This window comes from Lactuca virosa, chromosome 5 (assembly GCF_052849685.1).
Source record: "Lactuca virosa cultivar CGN04683 chromosome 5, Lactuca_virosa_CGN04683_v6, whole genome shotgun sequence".
NCBI classification, from domain to species: domain Eukaryota; kingdom Viridiplantae; phylum Streptophyta; class Magnoliopsida; order Asterales; family Asteraceae; genus Lactuca; species Lactuca virosa.
In genome coordinates this window covers 454,428,357-454,449,878 of record NC_136430.1, presented here as the reverse complement: position 1 = coordinate 454,449,878, position 21,522 = coordinate 454,428,357, and the positions used below count along the sequence as shown (strand labels likewise).

The following is a 21,522-nucleotide window of genomic DNA, read 5'->3' as shown; positions in this document are numbered from 1 at the left end:
TGGATAACCATGAAAATATACTTGTTGCCCCCAATGTTACAGTCACCTAATCAATGTGCCGGTTAGCCACACACACTCCATTGATCTATGACAAACATCGAGTCACCTTTTGCCCCCTTCGCTAGACTCAAATTAGTGTGTCGGTTAACCACACACGCTCCACTAACGTCTTGGCAAGGGTACAAAGTGTAATTTCATGGAATAGCATCAATTCCACATTTTTCCTAAAGTAACTAAGATTTGGGAATTTATGAAGGTTTAGTTACTTGCATTACATTATACTTATAATGGAAAGTTGTGTCATATCCTACACGTTTGGATAACGACCCTCCACTAGTCAAGAGTGCGGTGAGTAAGAGTGGATACCCATTCAATCGCCATTTTATAGGCAATTTCCTTAAACACCCCTCAGAGATCAGCTTCGTGAATGAGGCCTACTAACGGTAAGACTGACTCTTTACTTATACATATATAATATGTTAAACCTTTAAAAGTTATATAGTATAAGGTGTATTTTATACTTTTAAAATACTAAGTGGTTTAAACTTATTAATAAATTAGACCTTTAATTTGATTAATCTTAAACCATATAATTATGATTTATTAATTATCTTTTAATTAAACTCTTAATTAAATTAATAAACCATAAGGGTGTAAATTGAACTTTTCCAAACTTTAGGGTTTTAGAATTTAATATTTCAAAATTAATAACTTTTAATTAAAATTAAATTCCAAAACTTGAGGGCAAGTTTTAAAACCTTTCAAAACATTAGGGTTTAACTATTTAAATTTCAAAAAACTAAAACTTTTAAGTTCAAACTTAAACTGTAAAACCTAAGGGGTGTAATTTGAAACTTTTCTAAATTACTAGGTCAAATATTTGACTAATAATAATCCTATATTATCCATATTTAACCAAATCCATCAATTTTGATGAGGATAACCATTCCAAACTTAAAAAATCGGATTTTGGCAAGAAAAACGAGTTTTGGCAATTATCCTCAACAAAATCTGGCAGAAAAATCGAAAATCCCGGCACCAGATCCCTGGACTCGTCGATTCCACAATGGAACTCGTCGAGTAGGACCTACTCGTCGAGTCCATTCATGGACTCAACGAGTCTGCCAGTCAGAATGCAAAATTTTCGATTTTATTGATCTTTGGTGGTTCACTTTTGCATCTATTCACCAGAAAAACAACCAGGCTCTGATACCACTGTTGGGTTATGAGCATTACATCATTCATATAGTGTACATGCAATCCTAATTGATTTGATATAGGTTTTTCTACTATGAACACAACAACATTGAATACCAAAGCATAAACCCTAGATCTAACATGCTATTATCGAAATTGACATAAAATTAGGGTTAGAAACTTTACTTTGATTGTTATGTAGCAATAACAATCACAATCCTTCTAGATCTCGACTTCTGAAAGCTTAGTGCCTCAAGTGTTGCACCTCTAATGGAGTCACAAACACCATAAGCAACAAGATGAACAAGGAAAGAGGAGGAGGCATCAAAAACGTCCTAGGGTTTCTCTTAGAAGGTTAGCCACGTTTTGGGGAACCTTAGGCGTCCTTATATAGTTGTGAGGGCTGCTAGGGTTTCAGGTGAAACCCTAATTCTCTGCTTAGGCCTTAAGCAACCCATGGAGTCCCTCTAGAAATCCCTTGGACAAAAATCATATGGGCTTCCCATAGATTTCGTCCAATGCCCTTTCCATTAGGAATCCATAGCCCAATTTGCAACTATCATATAATTGCAATATCAGTCCCCTTTATTTAACTAATCTATTTTAGCCACAAAATTAATTCTTAATTAATTCTTGACTAATATTAATTAAACAATATGATTTCTCTTTTAATATATTATTCATATAATATATTAATAAATCATAATTAATCCTCTTTCTCCTTAGTTCATCCTATCAGTTGCTATGGTGAAGGCAACCCAAAAGGACCATGCTCATAATCGGGTCAAGTACATACCAAAATAGTTATGGGCTTAGACACCTAATCCAATACTAACAACCTATCATAATAAAAATCGAGTTTTGGACACTTATAAAGGCCCATAAGAGTGCTACAACAAAGGATGGGGACTTGCTTGTTGAATCTTAGCTCACTTCTTCTTCTTTCTTCCTTTAATGGCTTCAAAGGACACCAAAAAGAGCTTAAATAAAGTAGGAATGGGATTAGGGTTTCTCAGGTCTCAAGGAGGCTGATGGAGGCTAATGGTGAGTAAACCCTAGCCTCCTCAGTCCTTTAAATATGGAGCAAAACCCAGAAAATAGGATTTGTCAAATGCCAGTTGCCACGCCGTGGCGGCTTAAATGAACCCGCAAATTTTATCTTGATTTGCCACGTCACGGTTCCTCCACCACGCTGTAACAAACCCTAAAATGCCAAAAATTGAAAATGTGAAGTACCTCGGGATCCGGGTGTGACAAAATATGTCTCTTGTTAAAAACTGTTATAGGACAGTTTCCAACGGTCAAAGCACTGACACAAAACGGGCATTTAACCACTGGATAAAAGCATAACCGATGGGTGTCCCAAAACTGTCACCAACAGTCAAACCTGACATAAAAAACGATCGTTTTAACCACTGGATAAAACACCAAACCGACGGGTAAAACACCGAACTGCACGGGTTCCGACGCAAGCTTGTTCCGACACGTTCCGATATGAGTTGTTCTGATGCGTTCCTATCCATCGGAAGTAAACATTACCGTTCCAATGAGTTTCGATTCATCTAAAGTGAACAATACCATTCAGACGTGTTCCGATTCATCGCAAGTGAAGAGTACCATTCCAACGAGTTCCGGTCCATCGGAAGTGAACAGTAACTTTCCAACAAGTTCCGATTCATCGAAGCTCATCGGAAGCCATTTCAGTTCTGATATCAATTCTATTCCGAAATCATTTTCATTCCGATATCAATTCCATTCCGAAATAATTTTCGTTCCGATATCAATTCCATTCCGAAATAATTTTCGGTTCCGATATCAATTTCATTCCGAAATCTTTTTCGTTTCGATATCACTTTGCTCTTACTTTGAATCTTATATAAACTTAAACAAGTGTGTACTCTACACATTTTTTGTTTGTTTAATGTTCATCAAGATTGATTTTGGTCATCAAGTCAATCCATTACACTTAAATACAATTAGTGAAACAAATCACCAACAACTAATTAATTGTATTAAAAAATTTAGATTTTTTGTGTATGTTTATGAAAATGTAACTGACTTTATGCATAATTATCAGTATTTTGGTTTATTTCGAAATATATTTGAAATAAGAAAATGAATATATATATATATATATATATATATATATATATATATATATATATATATATATATATATATATATATATATATATATATATATATATATATATATATATATATAGAGAGAGAGAGAGAGAGAGAGGTGGGTTCAATTAAGAAAATAAAAAATGTTGAGAATGGGGGAATCATTCTCAGCCACTCATTTAATCTAAGCATAAAAAGACACGGTGGCAAACTTGTAAATATGATAATAACCTTCAATCTCAAATACGCAACTGTAATCGATCGTTCATCTTCCAAATTTCTCCTCCAACCTTCAACAATCATCCAGATTTCTTCAATTAAACCATCATCAACATCATTCAGTGCTAATCAATCATCGATCTTCGTCAATAACATGTTTATCAACACGATTCAACAGTTAACAACAAAAATTCATTTTTGGTTCTTTTAATCCAACCTTCAATTCTGCTTGAATACGATCAGATCTTCAACATCTACGATTAATTATACTCCCAGCGTCATTAGATCAACATCATCGATAATCAACAAAAAATCCACTTCATATCATTCATTCAACATCGATTATCACATAAACCTTCAAAATTGAGGTTGGAAAAAGATCAAATCGTTTTTTTTTTGAAAAAATTCATATAATTCTCTATCAATCTACTATTTTGTAAGATTTAAATAGTCAAAGTATCATGTTTTTAACATTTTTAAAAAAGTTAAATTGTATGCACTCCAACTGTTTGATGAAATGCATAAACTAAATTACCACGTTATATTCATATATGAATATGTTTTCTCACCTGAATCAGTATATGATTATTAAAACAAAAAAACAAATATGCAAGTCTGTATGTTATTCATATGTGAATAACATATAAAAATTATATATATTTGTGAAAATACATTGTAATACTCATATGTGAATATACTGTGTAATATTCATAAGTGAATATATCATCTAATATTCACAAGTGAATATACTATGTAATATTCACATGTGATATACCATGTAATACTACGTAATATTCAGATATGAAAATATTATCTAATATTCATAAGTGAATATATCATATAATATTCACAAGTGAATAAACTATGTAATATTCACAAGTGAATGCATCTTCTAATATTTAAATATGAATATACTATGTTTATTATATGCTATATTCATATATGAATGATACTTAAATTGTAAAAAAAATTAATCATAGTTTTTATTCATAAGTGAATAACGAATGTACTGTAGTAAAAACCAAAAACCTGATTCATTTTTATTCACTTATGAATAACGATAGCTGAAAATATAAAAAAAATAAATTTTTTATTTTATCTTAAAAATATATCAATATGGATGTCTATTTGTAGAGAATAAAAAATCATGAACTTTGGTATATTTAAAATCATTTTTCGATAAAAATAGCTTCTTAAAAATTAAAAAAAACGAAAAAACTATGTTTTTGTATATATTAAGGTAATGTTTAGCATAGTTTTAGAAAACATGTTTTGTTGGAAAACACATGTCTATTCCTTTCCCATTTCCGCTGGTACGACGGAGGCTTTTACGACAAAAATAAATTAGTGACTGAGAATGATTCCTCCATTCTCAACCTTTTTTTTCTCAATTGAACCCTCCTATATATATATATATATATATATATATATATATATATATATATATATATATATATATATATATATATATATTGGTTTATTTAAAATTATACAAATGGTCCTTGAGGTTTGTTGTATATTGCAGGTTTGGTTCAAGAGTAAATTGGTTTTTTTCTAATGTCGGAAGGACCATTCGTGCAAGGTTTCAAAACGATAAAGACTAGTGGCCTAACGTTTTCGATAGTTGTCTTCAAGGTGCAGTACTTTGGAAACCATAAGCCTAATTATGAAATTTTGTCTTAAATCAATAATTTTGGCTATTTTTTTTTTGTAAATACAAGTCCTCCAATAAACGTTCCATTGCCGGGAATCATACCCGCTGTCAGATATCCTAACCGACTGGACGACAATTGATCATATGTAACGCCTTTATAAACACCAACCAAATCTTCTTTTTGTCGGATACATACGATGCCAGTAAATTTTGGGCTTATGGCTACTCCATTAACGACTGTGAAAGCTCCCATTTTAGGGAAAATTAGTGATAATAATATCCAGCCTGTTTCTAAATTCTCCCGCAATTCCATCAACATGTATCCTCCAAGAACCCTGAAGGAAGCTTTCATTTCTCTTGCAAACAATCTCATTGACCACGACACAGGTTGCAACAATTGTTTCGATAATGCTTATTCTTTGATCCTTGAGCGGTGTTCCACACAAGAATCTTTGTCGCAAATCAAGCAAGTCCATGCCCATGTGTTGAAATCTTGTTATGTAGTAGACACAACGTTTTTAAGTACTAAGCTTGTGCTTGCTTATGGGAAATGTGGGTCTTCATTGGATGCTCATAAAGTGTTTGACAAAATGACTGAAAGAAGTATTTTCACTTGGAATGCTATGATTGGATCTCATATGACAAATGGAGAACATATTGAGGCCATTAAGTTGTTTTTGAATATGAATGCGCTAGGAGTTCATGCTGATGCTAGTACTTTTACTTCGATTCTTAAGGCTTGTGGGGAGCTTGAAGATCGTTGTTATGGGGTTCAAGTTCATGGAATGGCTACAAAATTGGGGTTTCTTTGTAACCTGTATGTAAGCAACTCATTGTTGGGAATGTATGTAAAATGCAATGATTCAAGTTCAGCAATGATGTTGTTTGAGATAATGAGTGGGAAAACCGATGTGGTTTCATGGAATTCGATAATTTCATCTTATTCTGCTTCTGGGAAGACTGTGGAAGCTTTGAGATTGTTCAAAGAAATGCAGATAGCAGGGGTTGTGCCAAACACATATACTTTTGTTGCTGTTCTTCAAGCTTGTGAAGAGTCTTCATATCTGGTGTTTGGCAAGGAACTTCATGCTTTCCTTTTGAAATCTGACCTTTATCTAGATATGTTTGTAGCCAATGCACTGATTGTTTTATACACAAAAAGTGGTAAAATGAAAGAAGCTGAAAGGATTTTCAATGCGATGGATAAAAAGGATAGTGTTACTTGGAACTCTTTGTTATCAGGATATGTTCAAAATGGTCTTTATGATGAAGCTATGGCTACATTTCACAGAAAGCAGATTATGGGTCGAAAACCTGATCAATATTCAATTATAAGCATGATATCAACTGTTGGTCATTTGGGGAACCTGTTGAATGCTCTTGAAGTTCATGCATATGCCATGAAAAACAGGATGGATTCTGATTTGCATGTTTGTAACACACTTATTGATATGTATGCAAAGTGTTGCAAAATGAACTATGCAGAATCCCTTTTCCAGAGAATCCGTTTCAAAGATAACATTTCTTGGAAAACCATCATTTCAGGGTATGCCCAGAATGGATATCATTCAAAGGCATTAACTTTATTTCGTGAATCTCAAATGAAAGGAATTGAAAGTGATTCCATGTTGATTGCAAGCATTCTGCAAGCTTGTAGCGAGTTGATGTGTGATTCTGTTGTAAAAGAAATCCATGGTCATATGATACAAAAAGGGTTATATGATATTGCCCTTGAGAATACACTCGTTAATCTATATGGAAAATGTGGATGCATAGATTATGCCTCTCGTGTTTTTGAACTCATTAAGGTAAAGAATCTTGTTTCTTGGACAATCATGGTGAACAATCTTGCACAAAATGGACTTGCAGATGAAGCTGTTGATGTTTTTGTTTCCATGAAAGAAACCGGAATCGAACCTGATTCCATTGCATTACTTAGCTTACTCTCTGCTGTTTCCGATTTATCCACACTAAAAAAAGGAAAAGAGATTCATGGGGTTTTAATAAGAAAAGGTTTCATTCTTCAGGGACCCATTTCAAGTTCTCTTGTGGATATGTATTCGGCTTGTGGAGCTTTAGAGGATTCATTTAAAGTGTTTGATTCCATTCCAACCAAAGATTTAGTCATGTGGACAAGCATGATCAATGCATATGGAATGCATGGAATGGGAATGGAATCGGTTCGATTATTTCACCAAATGGTGGCTGAAAAAGTTTACCCTGATCATGTAAGCTTCTTGGCAATTCTTTATGCTTGTAGCCATTCATCATTGGTTGATGAAGGAAAAGCTTTTTTCAAATCAATGGTAGATGAATATGCTTTAAATCCATGGCAAGAACACTATACTTGTATGGTTGATCTTTTTGGTCGTGCAAACAACTTAAAAGAAGCATTTAAGTTCATTGAAAACATGGAAATGAAACCTAATGTTGCCATTTGGCGTTGTCTCATTGGTGCATGCAAGGTACATAATGACATAGAATTAGGAAACTTTGCATCGAAAAAACTTCTTGAGTTGGATTCAGATAGTGTAAAGAATCATGTTCTCGTATCAAATTTCTATGCTTTTTGTGGCCAATGGGATGATGTTGGTGACATAAGAATGAAAATGAGACAAAAGGGTTTTAAGAAAGATCCTGGTTGTAGTTGGATTGAGATTTGGAACAAGATTCATGTTTTTACAGTGAGGGACAAATCTCATCCAGAATCGGATGAGATTTATGACAAATTAGCTCAAATTAATGATATATTAAAGAGGGAAGAGGGGTATTTAGGGGAAATGTTTAATGGGCATAGTGAAAGATTGGCGATTGCTTATGGATTGCTTAAAACAAGCAAAGGGATGCCAATTCGTGTCACAAAGAACCTTCGTGTTTGTGATGATTGCCATGTTTTCAGCAAGCTTGTTTCAAAGTATTTTGAACGAGAAATTATTGTTAGAGATGCCAATAGATTCCATCATTTTGGATCTGGAATATGCTCTTGTGGAGACTTTTGGTAATAGAAAATCGCCATGTCATGCAATTGGTGGTAAATCTTGTTATCTTTTTTCTGTATCCATCCCACAAATTTTGAGTTGCCTCACATTGTCCTAAACATGATATGATATGTAAATCAAGTAAACATGTACATACATAAAACCTACTATGTGGCAGAGTTCAATCAATATTTGGAAAGAGAAATCTTAAGAAAAGTTCATAAACTTTGGCTTATTTATGAAAAAGCCATGGCTGAATTTTTTCTAACAAAAAAGGACATAACTTGTTGGAAAATTTGCAAAATTGGGATTTTGACTGAAATAACAGCTCAACTGGTTGCAGTGGGGGGTTTTTTTTTTATTATTCTTTTTTTTTGCAAACAAAAAACAAGGAATGATCAAAATCAAAAGGTTTTTCTAAAAGTAATTATTTTTATATTTATTTTATGCGATGTTGTTTGTCTACCCCTAAATCCATCAAATTTCTCCATTCACCCCATTTTTTTTTTTGTCATTTTGTTGTCTTTAAACCCATTTTGATTTAATATATTTTGTCTTTTTGTTGTTTTTTGTTTCGTTTTTTTCTTGTCTTTTATTAATTATTATTATTATTATTATTATCATTATTATTATTTAAAAATAATTAATTTGATTTGATGTCTCTTTAACTTTAACTTTATTTTTTTCGTTAGGAATATCATTGTATTACTTTTTTCGTTTGGATTATCCTTGTGTTAAAAAAAATTATGAACAGTTATATGTATGGTTGTGTTTGGGTTTTATTTAATGGTTACGAAAAACGCAACAAAATAATAACATTAGATAGTCCGAACGAAAAAAAATAGCGCATGGATAACCTGAATAAAAAAAAGATAAAACTTAAAAAATGGTCCCTGTGGTTTCCAAAAATATCAAGTTTAGTCCCTAAGTTCAAAAAACCTCACGGATCGTCCCTGTGGTTTCAAAACTTTTAACAAATGGTCATTTTCGTTAACTCCGTTAGCTTTTGGCCGTTAAGTGAAGGGCATTTCGGTCATTTCACTACTACAGGGACCATTTATGAAGTTTTGTCTTATTTAAAATATATATATATATATATATATATATATATATATATATATATATATATATATATATATATATATTAATATAAAGGGGGCCCACCCACCCATCTCTCTCTCTCTCTCTCTCTCTCTCTCTCTCTCTCTCTCTCTCTCTCTCTCTCTCTCCAAGAAACCACCATAACCCACCACCCAAAACCACCCTTATACCTCCCTCTTCTGATCAAAAACGTCACCCCAAACACCACCTCACATCTCCCTCTTATCTGTTTCTGCCCAGAAAAAGGAAGGAAGAGGTGGCATCCACCTTGCTGCCATCAAACTGCCACCACCCCACCCTTCACTGCTACCACCGGAGAGCACATCCCCAACCATTTGTTGCTGTTGTTTTCGATCACCACAGCTCTCTCCCTCATCCCATTTGTTTTCACTAGCAATTTTAAGCAAGAAAGAAGAAGCAGAAGGCCACCAAAGCAGCCTCCTACTGCCCAACGCCACCTCCTATGTACATTCAGTTTAATCATGCAACAAAAAAATAAAATAAAATGGATCAAGCATATACAGCTGCGATTAGCATCAACGGGTACAATAAGTAGACCATGGAATTTCCTAAGCTTTGGGAATCACTTGTACCTGAAACACACATGAAGATTATAAGTTTGCTGAAGAGAAACAAGAAAGATAGAAAACGGTCGGGGAATGTATGATCGATCCGATCGTGATACCTGGAGTAGTCTTAGAGGTGGAGGTGATGCATGAGATCGGGTTGACACGTTGACCACATCTTGCTGGTAATTCTTGGGCCTTAGTGACATTGATACCAGCATTCTCAGCATTTTTAGTACCTTGATTGCTTATCATACTACACAAGCACTCTGGATTGGATTTTATCACTGATTTCAATGGATCACAACAGCTATCAGGGGGATCCTGTCCCTGCCCACCCCTAAGCTACTTAGTGACCTTCTCCACACTCCCTTCATTGAATACAGTCGAAGGAAGCAAGAACAGGGCATCAGAAGACCACCGGAGTGGCCTCCTGCCACCCCCATCGCTGTTCCAAATCACCGCCATCACCACCTGTTCGGCTGCTGCTACTCCACCACCATAAGTCCTCTTAAACCCTTCGTAAATAATAAACTCCAGTCGAGTTCCACATTCAAAGCCACGAAAATCGTTTTTTTTTTTTGGTGCGATAACCTGAGAACGAAGAAGACGCAGGAGGATGTTTACCTCCTACATAATCAAACTTGAATACAGAACGAGAGGGAAATCATCGACTCAAACTTTTGGTTTTTAAGCAAAATTACCTTCTCTCAGCACCAAAATCAACCAATTAATTTAGTTTGGTCGAGTCCGATTATCATTGGTCATTCAATATAATCCTGAATTTGGTCGGCCGGTGAGATACGAACGAGAGGGAAATAGCAGTGGGTGGATATTTGGTTTCCTTGTGATGTTCGTGAGACGGAAAAGAAAACGAGAGAGAGAGAGAGAGAGAGAGAGAGAGAGAGACCTTTAATATTAAATATATTTTTTTTATAAATAAGACAAAACTTCATAAATAGTCCCTGTGGTAGTGAAAAGACAGAAATGTCCTTTACTTAACGGCCAAAATTTAACGGAGTGAGCCGGAAGGACCAAATGTTAAAAGTTTTGAAACCACAGGGACGATCCGTGAGGTTTTTTGAACTTAGGGACTAAACTTGATATTTTCGGAAACCACAGGGACCATTTTTGAAGTTTTATCGAAACGGAAAAATAACACAACGATAGTCGAAACGCAAAAAAATAACATGAGTATAATCTGAACGAAAAAAATAATACATGGATAATCCGAACGGAAAAAGTAACACAGTGATAGTTAGTTTGAATGAAAAAAAATATAACACAAAAACAGTCCGAATTAAAATTAATAATAATATGTATTTATTAAAAATATAAAAATAACAAAAAAACAAATAACAAAAAACAAACAAAAAAACAAAAAACCAAATAAAAAAAGGTAAAAAACAACAAAAACGCAAAAAAAAAAATAATAATAATAACAACTAAAAGACAAAAAAAAATCAGAAATGGGAATTAGGGTGTAAAAAAACCCTTATTTTATTTTATGTAATTCTTTTATTTTGTTTAATCTTGTTTCTTATTTGATTTTCAAGAATAAATTATTTTTGCATTTTATCTTATTAAACTAGATAATGTGAATCACAGAGAGTATTATTTTATTGCTTTTTATAGTATTTTTAGTGTAATATTGTTGTATTTTTTCATTTTAATGCAGATCCGGATAAAATAGAGAGTATTGTTTTTTACTAGATTTTCAAAATTCAAGTGATATTTTAAGTTCATTCTTCATTTTGATATGATGGTTTGATAAGGATGAGCGTGGTGCGGTTCGGTGCAGTTATTGGCGAAAACATCACCGCTAACCGCAAATACGGTTAATCCATTTTCAAAACCGATCGGTGCGGTTATGCGGTTATTTTTGCAGTGCGATTTTTTTATTTGTGGTTCGGTTATTAACTGCATGGATTTGGTGCAGTTAGTTTGTGTGATTTTTATTAGACGTAATTAGTGCTTATATTTATATTTCTTTAATTTTTTTGTTGTTATAGCTAGTCTTTCTATCTTCTTGTATAGGGGTATTTCTGTAAATTATTTTCCCTATAAATTGATCAACTCTCTGCCTCTTTTGCCTCTTTTGGTATGGAGAGTAATATTCTCATGGTATCAGTCGCCTACTGATCCTATCTCTTCCCCTCCCCTCCCTTACTCTTCTCCAATGGCTGGTTCATCTACCTCTTATTCTCTTCTCCCCATGAACACAGTCCTTCATCTCATCTCCAATCGCCTTACCTCTTCCAATTACCTGTTGTGGAGGAATCAACTTCTACCCCTTCTCACCTATCAAAATCTGTTGCCCCTTATTGATGGATCTTCCCCTGCTCCGCCATCTGTCATTCTCTCATAAGGTAAATCTGCCCCAAATCTGGAGTATGCTGCGTGGTTATCCGCTGATCAGAGGGCTGTTATCCTACTTCATGCATCCCTTTCGGAAAAAGCTTTTTCTGAAATTGTTGGACTCTCTTCCGCTCGCCAGATTTGGGTTGCCCTGGAGGCTGCCTACAACAACTCTTCAGTTGAGCGGGTTCAGAACTTGCGTGCCCAACTCCGTCAGTTATCTAAAGGATCATCCTCCGTTTCTGATTTCGGTCGCAAATTCCGGTCTCTCTGTGGTCAGTTGTCCGCAATTGGCCACCCCGTAGTTGATTCTGACAAAGTCCATTGGTTTCTTTGTGGTCTCGGTGCTCCGTTTGAGACTTTTTCCACCGCGATCCGGGCCTCCCACACTGCTCTTACTTTCCGTGACCTCCTTGCCCAAGCCGAAGGACATGAACTGTTTATGCAGTCGCTTCATGATACCGCACCTCCCCCGGTGGCTTTCACAGTTCAATCAAATGCCTATCCTCCTAATCGGGGTCGTGGCGATCGATCTTCTCGTGGTGGTTGGGGACGTGGGTGCCGTTCTCCGAACTGCCAATTATGTCGCACGAATGGTCACTTCGCTAATGCGTGCCCTCAACTTGCCCGTTATGCTTCCCATTCTCCCGGTTCTGATCCTTCGAAACAAGTGTCGTATGCCTCCCACGTTCCTAATTCGAATGAAGATCTTGCTAGAGCCTTCCACGCTCAATGCCATGTGACATCTTCCGGCCCCGATTGGTATGTTGATTCGGGGGCTACTGATCATATGTCTTCATTCGCTGCCTCCGTCTCTCAACCAACACCTTTCTCTGGCACGAACAAGGTTTTCTTTGGAAATGGTATGACTCTTCCCATTTCTCACATTGGGCACTCCACTTTAAATGGTGATATCCGTCTTCGTGATGTGTTAGTAGTGCCTGAGATTACCAAAAACCTTTTATCTGTTAGTAAACTGACACACGACAATTGTTTGGATGTTTTATTTTCCCATCCACATTTCTACATCCAGGATCGAAAGACGAAGCGGACACTAGCTCAGGGACGATGTGAACGTGGTATTTATGTGTTGTTTGCTTCCACCAAATTTGCGTTGAAGGCCTCTTTTGAACTTTGGCACTCCCGTTTAGGGCATGTGTCATTTGATACTATTTCGTTTTTAAATAAAAAGGGCCGGTTGTCGGTTATCTCTCTTTTACCCAAACCTGGTTTGTGCTCCTCTTCTCAGATGGCAAAAGCACATCGGTTACCTTTTGTAAACAATGAAAAACGTGCATTAAACATATTAGACCTAATTCATTGTGACTTGTGGGGCCCGTCCCCGTTATGTTCGGTTGATTCCTATCGTTATTATGTTACATTTGTGGATGACTATTCTCGTTTTACGTGGTTTTACCCGCTAGACTTTTATGCCACGTTGGATGTGTTTCTCAAACTTGTGCAAACACAATTTTCTACCAATGTAAAGGTTTTTCAAAAATGTTACTTGTAATAATAATAAAAAAAGGCATAAAGTATAATACAATTAACTTAAATCACAAACAACTAATATCTTAAAAACGTCAAATCATTAGTAATTAACAATAAACGTCTTAAAGTACGAGTTAAGCAGGAGGCAATATTGATTGTTTGAGCGTGACTATGTGAGTAAGGCTAGGCAAACACGATGAAATTTTTTATTGAGAAGTCTCACTCAGCTCAAAGACTCAAATTTTAGTTCTTTTTTATTTTTTAATATATTAATAATTAATATATATATATATATATATATATATATATATATATATATATATAATATTATAATATACACGGTGCAGTGTGGCTTTTTTGCGGTTTTTGAAAATTAATAGCCGCACAGAAAATCTCACCATCGGTTTTCGTTGCGGTTGTAGTTTATACGGGTTTTTTGGTTATTTTTACGTGTGGTGCAGTTTTTGCTCATCCCCAAGTTTGATAATGTTGTTGGGTTGTTATTTTAATTTTTCGTTTTCTATACGTAGTTTTCATTTTTAGTTAAAAAAAAAATTGATGGTGCAATAAATACCCAATTTAGTATGTCTTGGGACAATTAAAATTTGTGTTTGAGTATTTGACTCATTTTATAGAGCTGACTTTGAATAACAGAAAAAAAACCATAAGATAAGACTTTACAAATTAGATTTTGGAATTTAGGAATATGCATACCTTGAGCTAGCCATAGAGAACACACACACACACATATATATATATATATATATATATATATATATATATATATATATATATATATATATATATATATATATATATAACGATTAAATGAGAACACCTAAAAGGTTGAGAACGCGAGAACAAGTATATTCATTTTTGATTCCATATATTCATTTGTGGAGAAATGATAAATTTTTACGCACAATCAACATGAATATGTTTTTTCTCTTCAATTGAAATTAAAGGCGTAAAAATTTATCATTTCTCCACAAATGAATACATGGAATCACAAATGAATATACTTTGTTCTCGCGTTCTCAACATTTTTGGTGTTCTCATTTGATCCTACTCCTATATATATATATATATATATATATATATATATATATATATATATATACTTTTTTTCATTTTTAGAGAATCCACAATACAAGTAGTATAAGAGTTGAATATGATGATAACTATGATTGAATAGGAGTTGAATGGAGTGTGGGTGATGACATGGAGTACAGTTGAATGGAGGAGTTGAATGATCATTGAATGGTTCAATAGAAGGAATAAAGTAGTGATTAAGATTGAATAAGTGTTTAATGGGTTGTGAGTGGTGTTGTATAGATGTTTAATGGATGATGTGTCACCCCATTGAATTTTATAGAGTTCAATGGATTGTGGGTGCCCTTATAGCGAATCATATGTTTAGATGGATTTTGTGGTGTTCTTTTAATAATATTGTGGGGGAAAGTGCTTATTATATTCACTATATTTTATAAAAATATATTTTTTTTTCCGAAAAAAATCATTTTATTTGTGAAAAAAACTACTGAAATGTCGTTCCATTTTCGAAAAAACCATTGTCGAATCCAGATAGGGGCCCGAGATGTCCCTCAAATTTTGTCCAGTAATGTAAACTTTTTCATAAATTTTCATTTTATGTTGCGGTGTTACCCCAGAAAATATTTGGGCTACCCAAAAAAAATTAGGTTGTTTCTAAATTATAAATCCAAATACAAAATAGTCCAAAATATTTAAAATAGTCAATATGTCTGATAAGTTTAAGTGGTCCAAACTTTTTAAGCTCAAAAGACAAAGTAGTTTAATGAAATATAGAAAGCTCGTTTTTATTTTGTTTTACAAAAAAACGATAGAACCAAATTATGTTGTTGTCGATGTTCGTTCCTCCCTCCCCTGTGCACTCACAACTTTACGTTACTGCCTTGCCGGCGATTTGCTGTTGCTGATAATTTTTTTCGACGAACTTCTCCGGTGGTCAACTTTTACAATTAAACAAGTAAGTAAATAAATAAAACTCGACCCTATTATTTATTGTTAGGTTATTTTATATTCCATTTTTTGGCATTGTGTAATTGTGTTGAAAAATTAGAAATTAACAATTAGATTTGTTAAATTAGGGACTTAGAGAAGCACCACTTTTTTCTTTTTGTTTAAAGACTATTAAAACTAACTTTGGTTTTGTCCGTCGCAACCACAACCATTGAACGATGTTTTTCTGCTATAAAGTTGTTGAGGACCGATTTGCGTAATAGAATAGGTGACGATTTTATAAACGATGTATTGATTTGTAGTGTAGAAAATGAAGCACTTGAGAATGTTAAAACTAAAAATGTAATTTCTGGCTTTCGAAAAATGAAAGAGCGAATAGGTGAACATTTTGACACTTTGTTATGTTTAATGAAATTGCGGTTTTTTTTCTTATTGTATATTGTGCGATTTTTTTGTGCTACCCTTTTATTTTGATCACGAGTTCATGACTCCGCCACTAGAAAAAAACACATGCAACTGGATGAGAGATTTTTACCGGCCAAAATCCCAAATATGTAAAAATTCCTCGGTATTTTGCCCGTTTGCCTTCTCATTCGTTGTATGATGATAACTAAAATGTTTTAATTTCAGTTTAAAAAAAAATCAAATGAATAAATAGACTTTTTACAATTTTTGAAATCATGTATCACCCGGAAACCAACTCTTAAATAACTGTTTTTGTTACATAAACTTAATGGACAATTTTAGCTTTTATTTATTTATTGATTTTTGTTTGTCTTGAAAGTCTTAAAGAAGCTAATGCTTCAAAACAGAAAAAAAAAAATTACGAGAAGAGCCATAAAATTTGAATTTTTGGGGTATGGATAAGGTTTGTTGTTCTGTGAAGAATCAAGAACGATAAATAAGGTGGAGATAGTAAGTACAAAGGGTAGGAGTTAAAGGAGTTATTTTAGGCACATCAGCATCAACTGATGACAGGATCTTGGTACGGGTTAATGGTTATGTATGCATCATATTAATAAACTTTTATTTATTTATTTATAAAACAAATAAAAAGTTACTGTGTTGTGAATTTGGGAAGCTGGTGATAAATTAATTGATGATAATGGTTAGGGCATATAGGATGTGGTCGGAGGCTGGACCATGCCATTACTGCATGTGGGCTGATTCCTTTCTTTTTATTTTTTTATATATCATTTTAGCATATCAAGATGAAGATGAATCAAAGAGAATATACAAAGGTCCAGTTTCAAATTTCAATCTTTCTTTCTTTTTTTAGCATAATTTGAAAAATCCATGGGAAATATTTGAAGGAGTTGTAAGTTTTGCAATAAAGGTTGTACCTTTGTAGTGGGTTTGTGATTCACAGGTATGGAAAGAAAGGTATCCTTCACAGTCTGAATCCTGTAAAGTAAAAAAAAAAACAGAGAGGACACTTGGGAAAGCAAATTTAACAGGAAAAGAAAAGGACCACTCTATATATCTATACTACATATACACACAGAGCCTATGTTTACAGTTTACATACCTACACACACACTCTCTCTGCTTCACTTGATGATTTACAGTTGAACATTTACTACTGTCTTGTCTACTCCTTTATCAGCTTTTTCTTTCACGGACTTCTCCCCAACCAACAGATATGATACATATGTGGCTTAATTTCACACATTTGTTTGTGCATGCATAGCTTTAACTTCATGACTTCTTCTTTTGTTTTGTTGGTACATATGAAACAGGAACGAAGAAAAAATAAAGTCATAAAAGTTTAACATGAACCATTTGGGTTGTTGAAATTTCATAGGAATTGACCTTTGTTAAATCCAAACGTTTGTACATCCACAAATTCTCGTTAGGTGTAAATCCAAAGCTTCCTTCATACTTTCACCACTTTGTATTTATAATATACATTAAATTTTTCCTATTCCGTAGCCTACTTATCTTTTAACCCAAAAAAGTTCATATTAATGTTGTAAACCTTGGTCTACTCAGTCGAGTACTTGGAATCGGAAATGTACAAATTGCTAAAAAAAAAAACAAGAATCTGTTAAACTCGGTCCAGAAGACAATACTTTGTATGTAAGATTATTATGCTTATTTCATATTTATTGTATACCTTAATCATGTTTGTGACTTCATTCCACTCTTTAAGATAAAGGTACAAGTCTTCCTTGCATATGAATATCATTGAACATTTCTTGAATGTTGCTGCTAAATTTATACATAGGATAAGAAATTATGAGAATATTTTTCGTTATATTAGTGTCATCGGCAAGTTAGTGTACTTGGATTAAATGTGATTTTCAAATTGGGATTTAAACTATGATTTAATAAAAGTGATATGGTGTGAAATGCATCTTTGTATATAAATCGAGTTTGAATCCGTACACAACGAATCGTTAAGTTGGAGCAGCCAATGCTTCTTGGAGAAGAGAAAACTGTTTTTGATCAACCATTATCCCCTTTGTGAGTGTAAATAGATGATATACTCTGGTTTTTGGGCTAAAATGAATATAAACAATCCTTCATATCATCTATGTAATTGGCTTTATAATTGTGCTTGATTCAAAAGTGTGTTTGATAAAATATCCTAGATTGAATTTGGAGTAAGCCAGGAAATTAGGATCGGCATATTTATCAATGAGAGTGAACTCACACGATTTATAAAAAAACTAGATTTTGATCATCATCCGATCTTGTTTTCTACCATATTTGTTAATATTTGCTACAACTCACCCACCCTCAAAATGATATCTTCCTTTGAATTTCATTGTTTCAAACAATAAACAATAATGTGTATCCTTTCATCATTATAGTATTTCTATGAGGATTGAATTCATTGATTGTATATTGATCATAAACGTGTACATATATTGATGTACAAATACAACAACTAGCCTAAGATAAGGGAAATTAAATAATACAAATACAATCTTACCTATATTTAAGTTTTATCGCTAATACCCCCCGTCAAGCTGAACGGTGGCGGTCCAACACGAAGCTTGGTGCGAAAACGTTCAAATGTTGGTCTTGGAAGACTTTTAGTGAAAATATCGGCTAGTTGTAGATGCGTAGGAATATACTTGGTGTGAAGCTGGCCAGAAGCAACTAACTCGCGAACGAAATGATAGTCTATGTCGATGTGTTTTGCCCGTTTATGAGAGATAGGGTTCTAGCTTAGGAATAGAGCGCTTTTATTATCACAAAGAAGTGTGGGAACAAATGGAGGTAGAACGTGTAGTTCTCGTAACAAATGAGTGACCCAAATGATCTCATAGGCAATGTTGGCCATGGCTATGTACTCGGATTCACAGCTGGATCTTGATACTGTCAGTTGCTTTTTGGCACTCCAAGACATCAAATTTCCGCCAAGAAAGATGGAGTAACCATAAGTAGAGCATCTTGGTTCAAGGAATCTTTCTCAATCAACATCAGAATAACCAAGAACTGAGGATGATTGGAGTCGATTAAAATGTAAGCCATAAGAGATTGTGCGCTTGACATAGCGTAAAATCCGTTTGACAGCTTGATAATGATTTTCGGTGGGATTTTGAAGGAACTGGCTCACTTGGTTGATAGCGAAAGAGAGATCAAGTCTTGTGATGGTTAGGTACTGAAGAGCTCCAACCAGTGAGCGGTATAAAGTGGGTCCGAGTAAGGAGTTCCAGTGCTCACCAAATAATCAGTAGTAAACAAAGGCGTAGTGGTGAGTTTAGACTCCAACAGGCCGACTCTTGTGAGAATTTTGTGAGCATATTTTGCTTGCGAGAGAAAGAGACCATCATCAGTGTAGGTAACTTATAGACCAAGAAAATAGTTCAACTTACTGAGATCTTTGGTAGCAAATTCATTGTTGAGTTTACTAATCAATTTTCTAATAAGATGGGCGTTGTTGCCGGTAAGTATGATGTTATCTACATAGAAAAGAAGATAGAGTAAGGTGGTGTCTCGTTTGAAAATAAAGAGGGATGTGTCGGCTTTACTACAAAGAAAACCTAGCCCTAGCAAGAAGCTACTAAGGCTTTGGAACCAAGCACGCAGAGCTTGCTTAAGACCATAAAGAGCCTTCTTTAGACGACACACGTGCAATGGAGACTGTTCATCAATAAATCCTGGAGGTTGTTTGTTAATATCGGTTGTCGCACCCGATTTAAACAAATAAATTTATCACTGTTGGTTGCACTAAAAATATAGCACGGGGAAGCAGGGTCGAATTCTCAGGCACATTCTAGTCAAGAAACAGAAAATATATACAGGGGATTTTTAAATTAAACTAAAAACTAAAAATTTGCAGTGATATTAAATTAAACGAAAATCAATATTAAAAACAATTTCAGTTCTAAAGCGACTTTCCTAATCATGCAATCAGTTCAGATCTGGTTATTTGAGATATGTTCTATCTAAGATGGTACTTAGAAAAACTAACTAGCTCTAGTATAATCTCTATTACCTAAATTAGTTAACCAAAACAAGCTCTTTGAATTAACCATAACTTTTTACTATTCAATCAAACAATCTCTTAATTAAATCAGAAAAGCAGCTTTATGATCTGTGTAAAATTCCCAACAATACCCAATACTTCTCACAAGCTCGAAAGCGTAAAGGTATGATTTTTTGAGTATATATCAGAGTTAAATCCCAAAACAGAACCAATCTGATACTTGTTACTTTTACCAGTTGACAAGAACAATTACAGATTCTATTAACTGATTAACTAGAATGATAAAAACCCTAGCTAGGTGATCAGACAAACAAGAATTTAGAACCAAACATTCATTAAGCTCAAAACTAAAAAATCTAGATAGAAACACAAAACGAAAATCATGTCTTAAAACTAATCACATAAAAAGTACTAGTCTATGCAGAACTGAAAACTAAGGTTTAGCCAGACATGGCTAAAAACGAAACTAAACTAGATAAAAGAAATATTTACTGATCAATCTTCTAAACTAAATGTGTGAGATGATTCATAGTCTTCAGATCTTCAAAAGTCGTTGAAAGGTATCAGAAATCGCCTTCAGAAGTGGTTTTCGTCGTCTGGAATCGTCTCTCCTCCGCATATGATAATGAGGTTGTATTTATACTCAAGGTGGAAGCTTCCGGAACAAGAATCTGGTAACATGCGATCGCAGGCAGAGCCTATGCGATCGCAGGTTCCCTTAAAAACGCATATCGGGTCGCTTTAATGACGTACAATCCTTATATGGACTTTTTGGACAACATGCGATCGTAGGTCCATGTATATGCGATCGCAACTTCTTTAAAATCTTTCAGGATTACGTCTGAATGAAGCCCAAAGTCAAATTTGAAATTTTCGGAGTTACGGCCAAAAGTTGCGATCGGAGGTTTGCCCTATACGATCGCAGGTTCTTCTTTTTTTGAATTATCGACATGAAAAATCCTCAAAACTGATCTGCGAACAAAGTATGACCAACCTGCGACCTACCTGCGATCGCAGGTTCCTTATATGCGATCGCTCGTACATGTTTTTTGCTCGTTTTGGACGTGATTCTTCGGTTTAAGCATTCCTTGTTATTCCTTAGCATCCATCTTTAGTTATAACTCCATTTTAAGCTCCAAACGCGCATCCAACTGCTCCCAAAACACTGCTCCACTCGAACTATATCAAATTGACATAAAAACATGAGCAGTACGGGAATTCCAATAGAATACATGAGCTGAACATTATTTAAATAAATGACATGCAATGTACAAAATAAGATCCTAAATGCTAATGAAAACTACCCTAAAAGATGCATAAAATGCCATCTAACATTGTTCCATAAAAACGGTATCGGAAAGTTGACCATTTAGGAAGGCATTTTTGACA

The 21,522-nt window shown here is 34.3% G+C and overlaps 1 protein-coding gene across 1 annotated transcript; it reads left to right on the top strand.

The window, feature by feature from the left end:
* Positions 1 to 5,202: 5,202 nt before the first annotated feature.
* On the top strand, positions 5,203 to 8,241 carry OTP86 (Tetratricopeptide repeat (TPR)-like superfamily protein). The gene has a single exon (XM_079050496.1). It carries the CDS (start codon positions 5,395 to 5,397, stop codon positions 8,197 to 8,199), a length of 2,805 nt encoding a protein of 934 aa, XP_078906622.1. The 5' UTR covers positions 5,203 to 5,394; the 3' UTR covers positions 8,200 to 8,241.
* Positions 8,242 to 21,522: the final 13,281 nt, after the last annotated feature.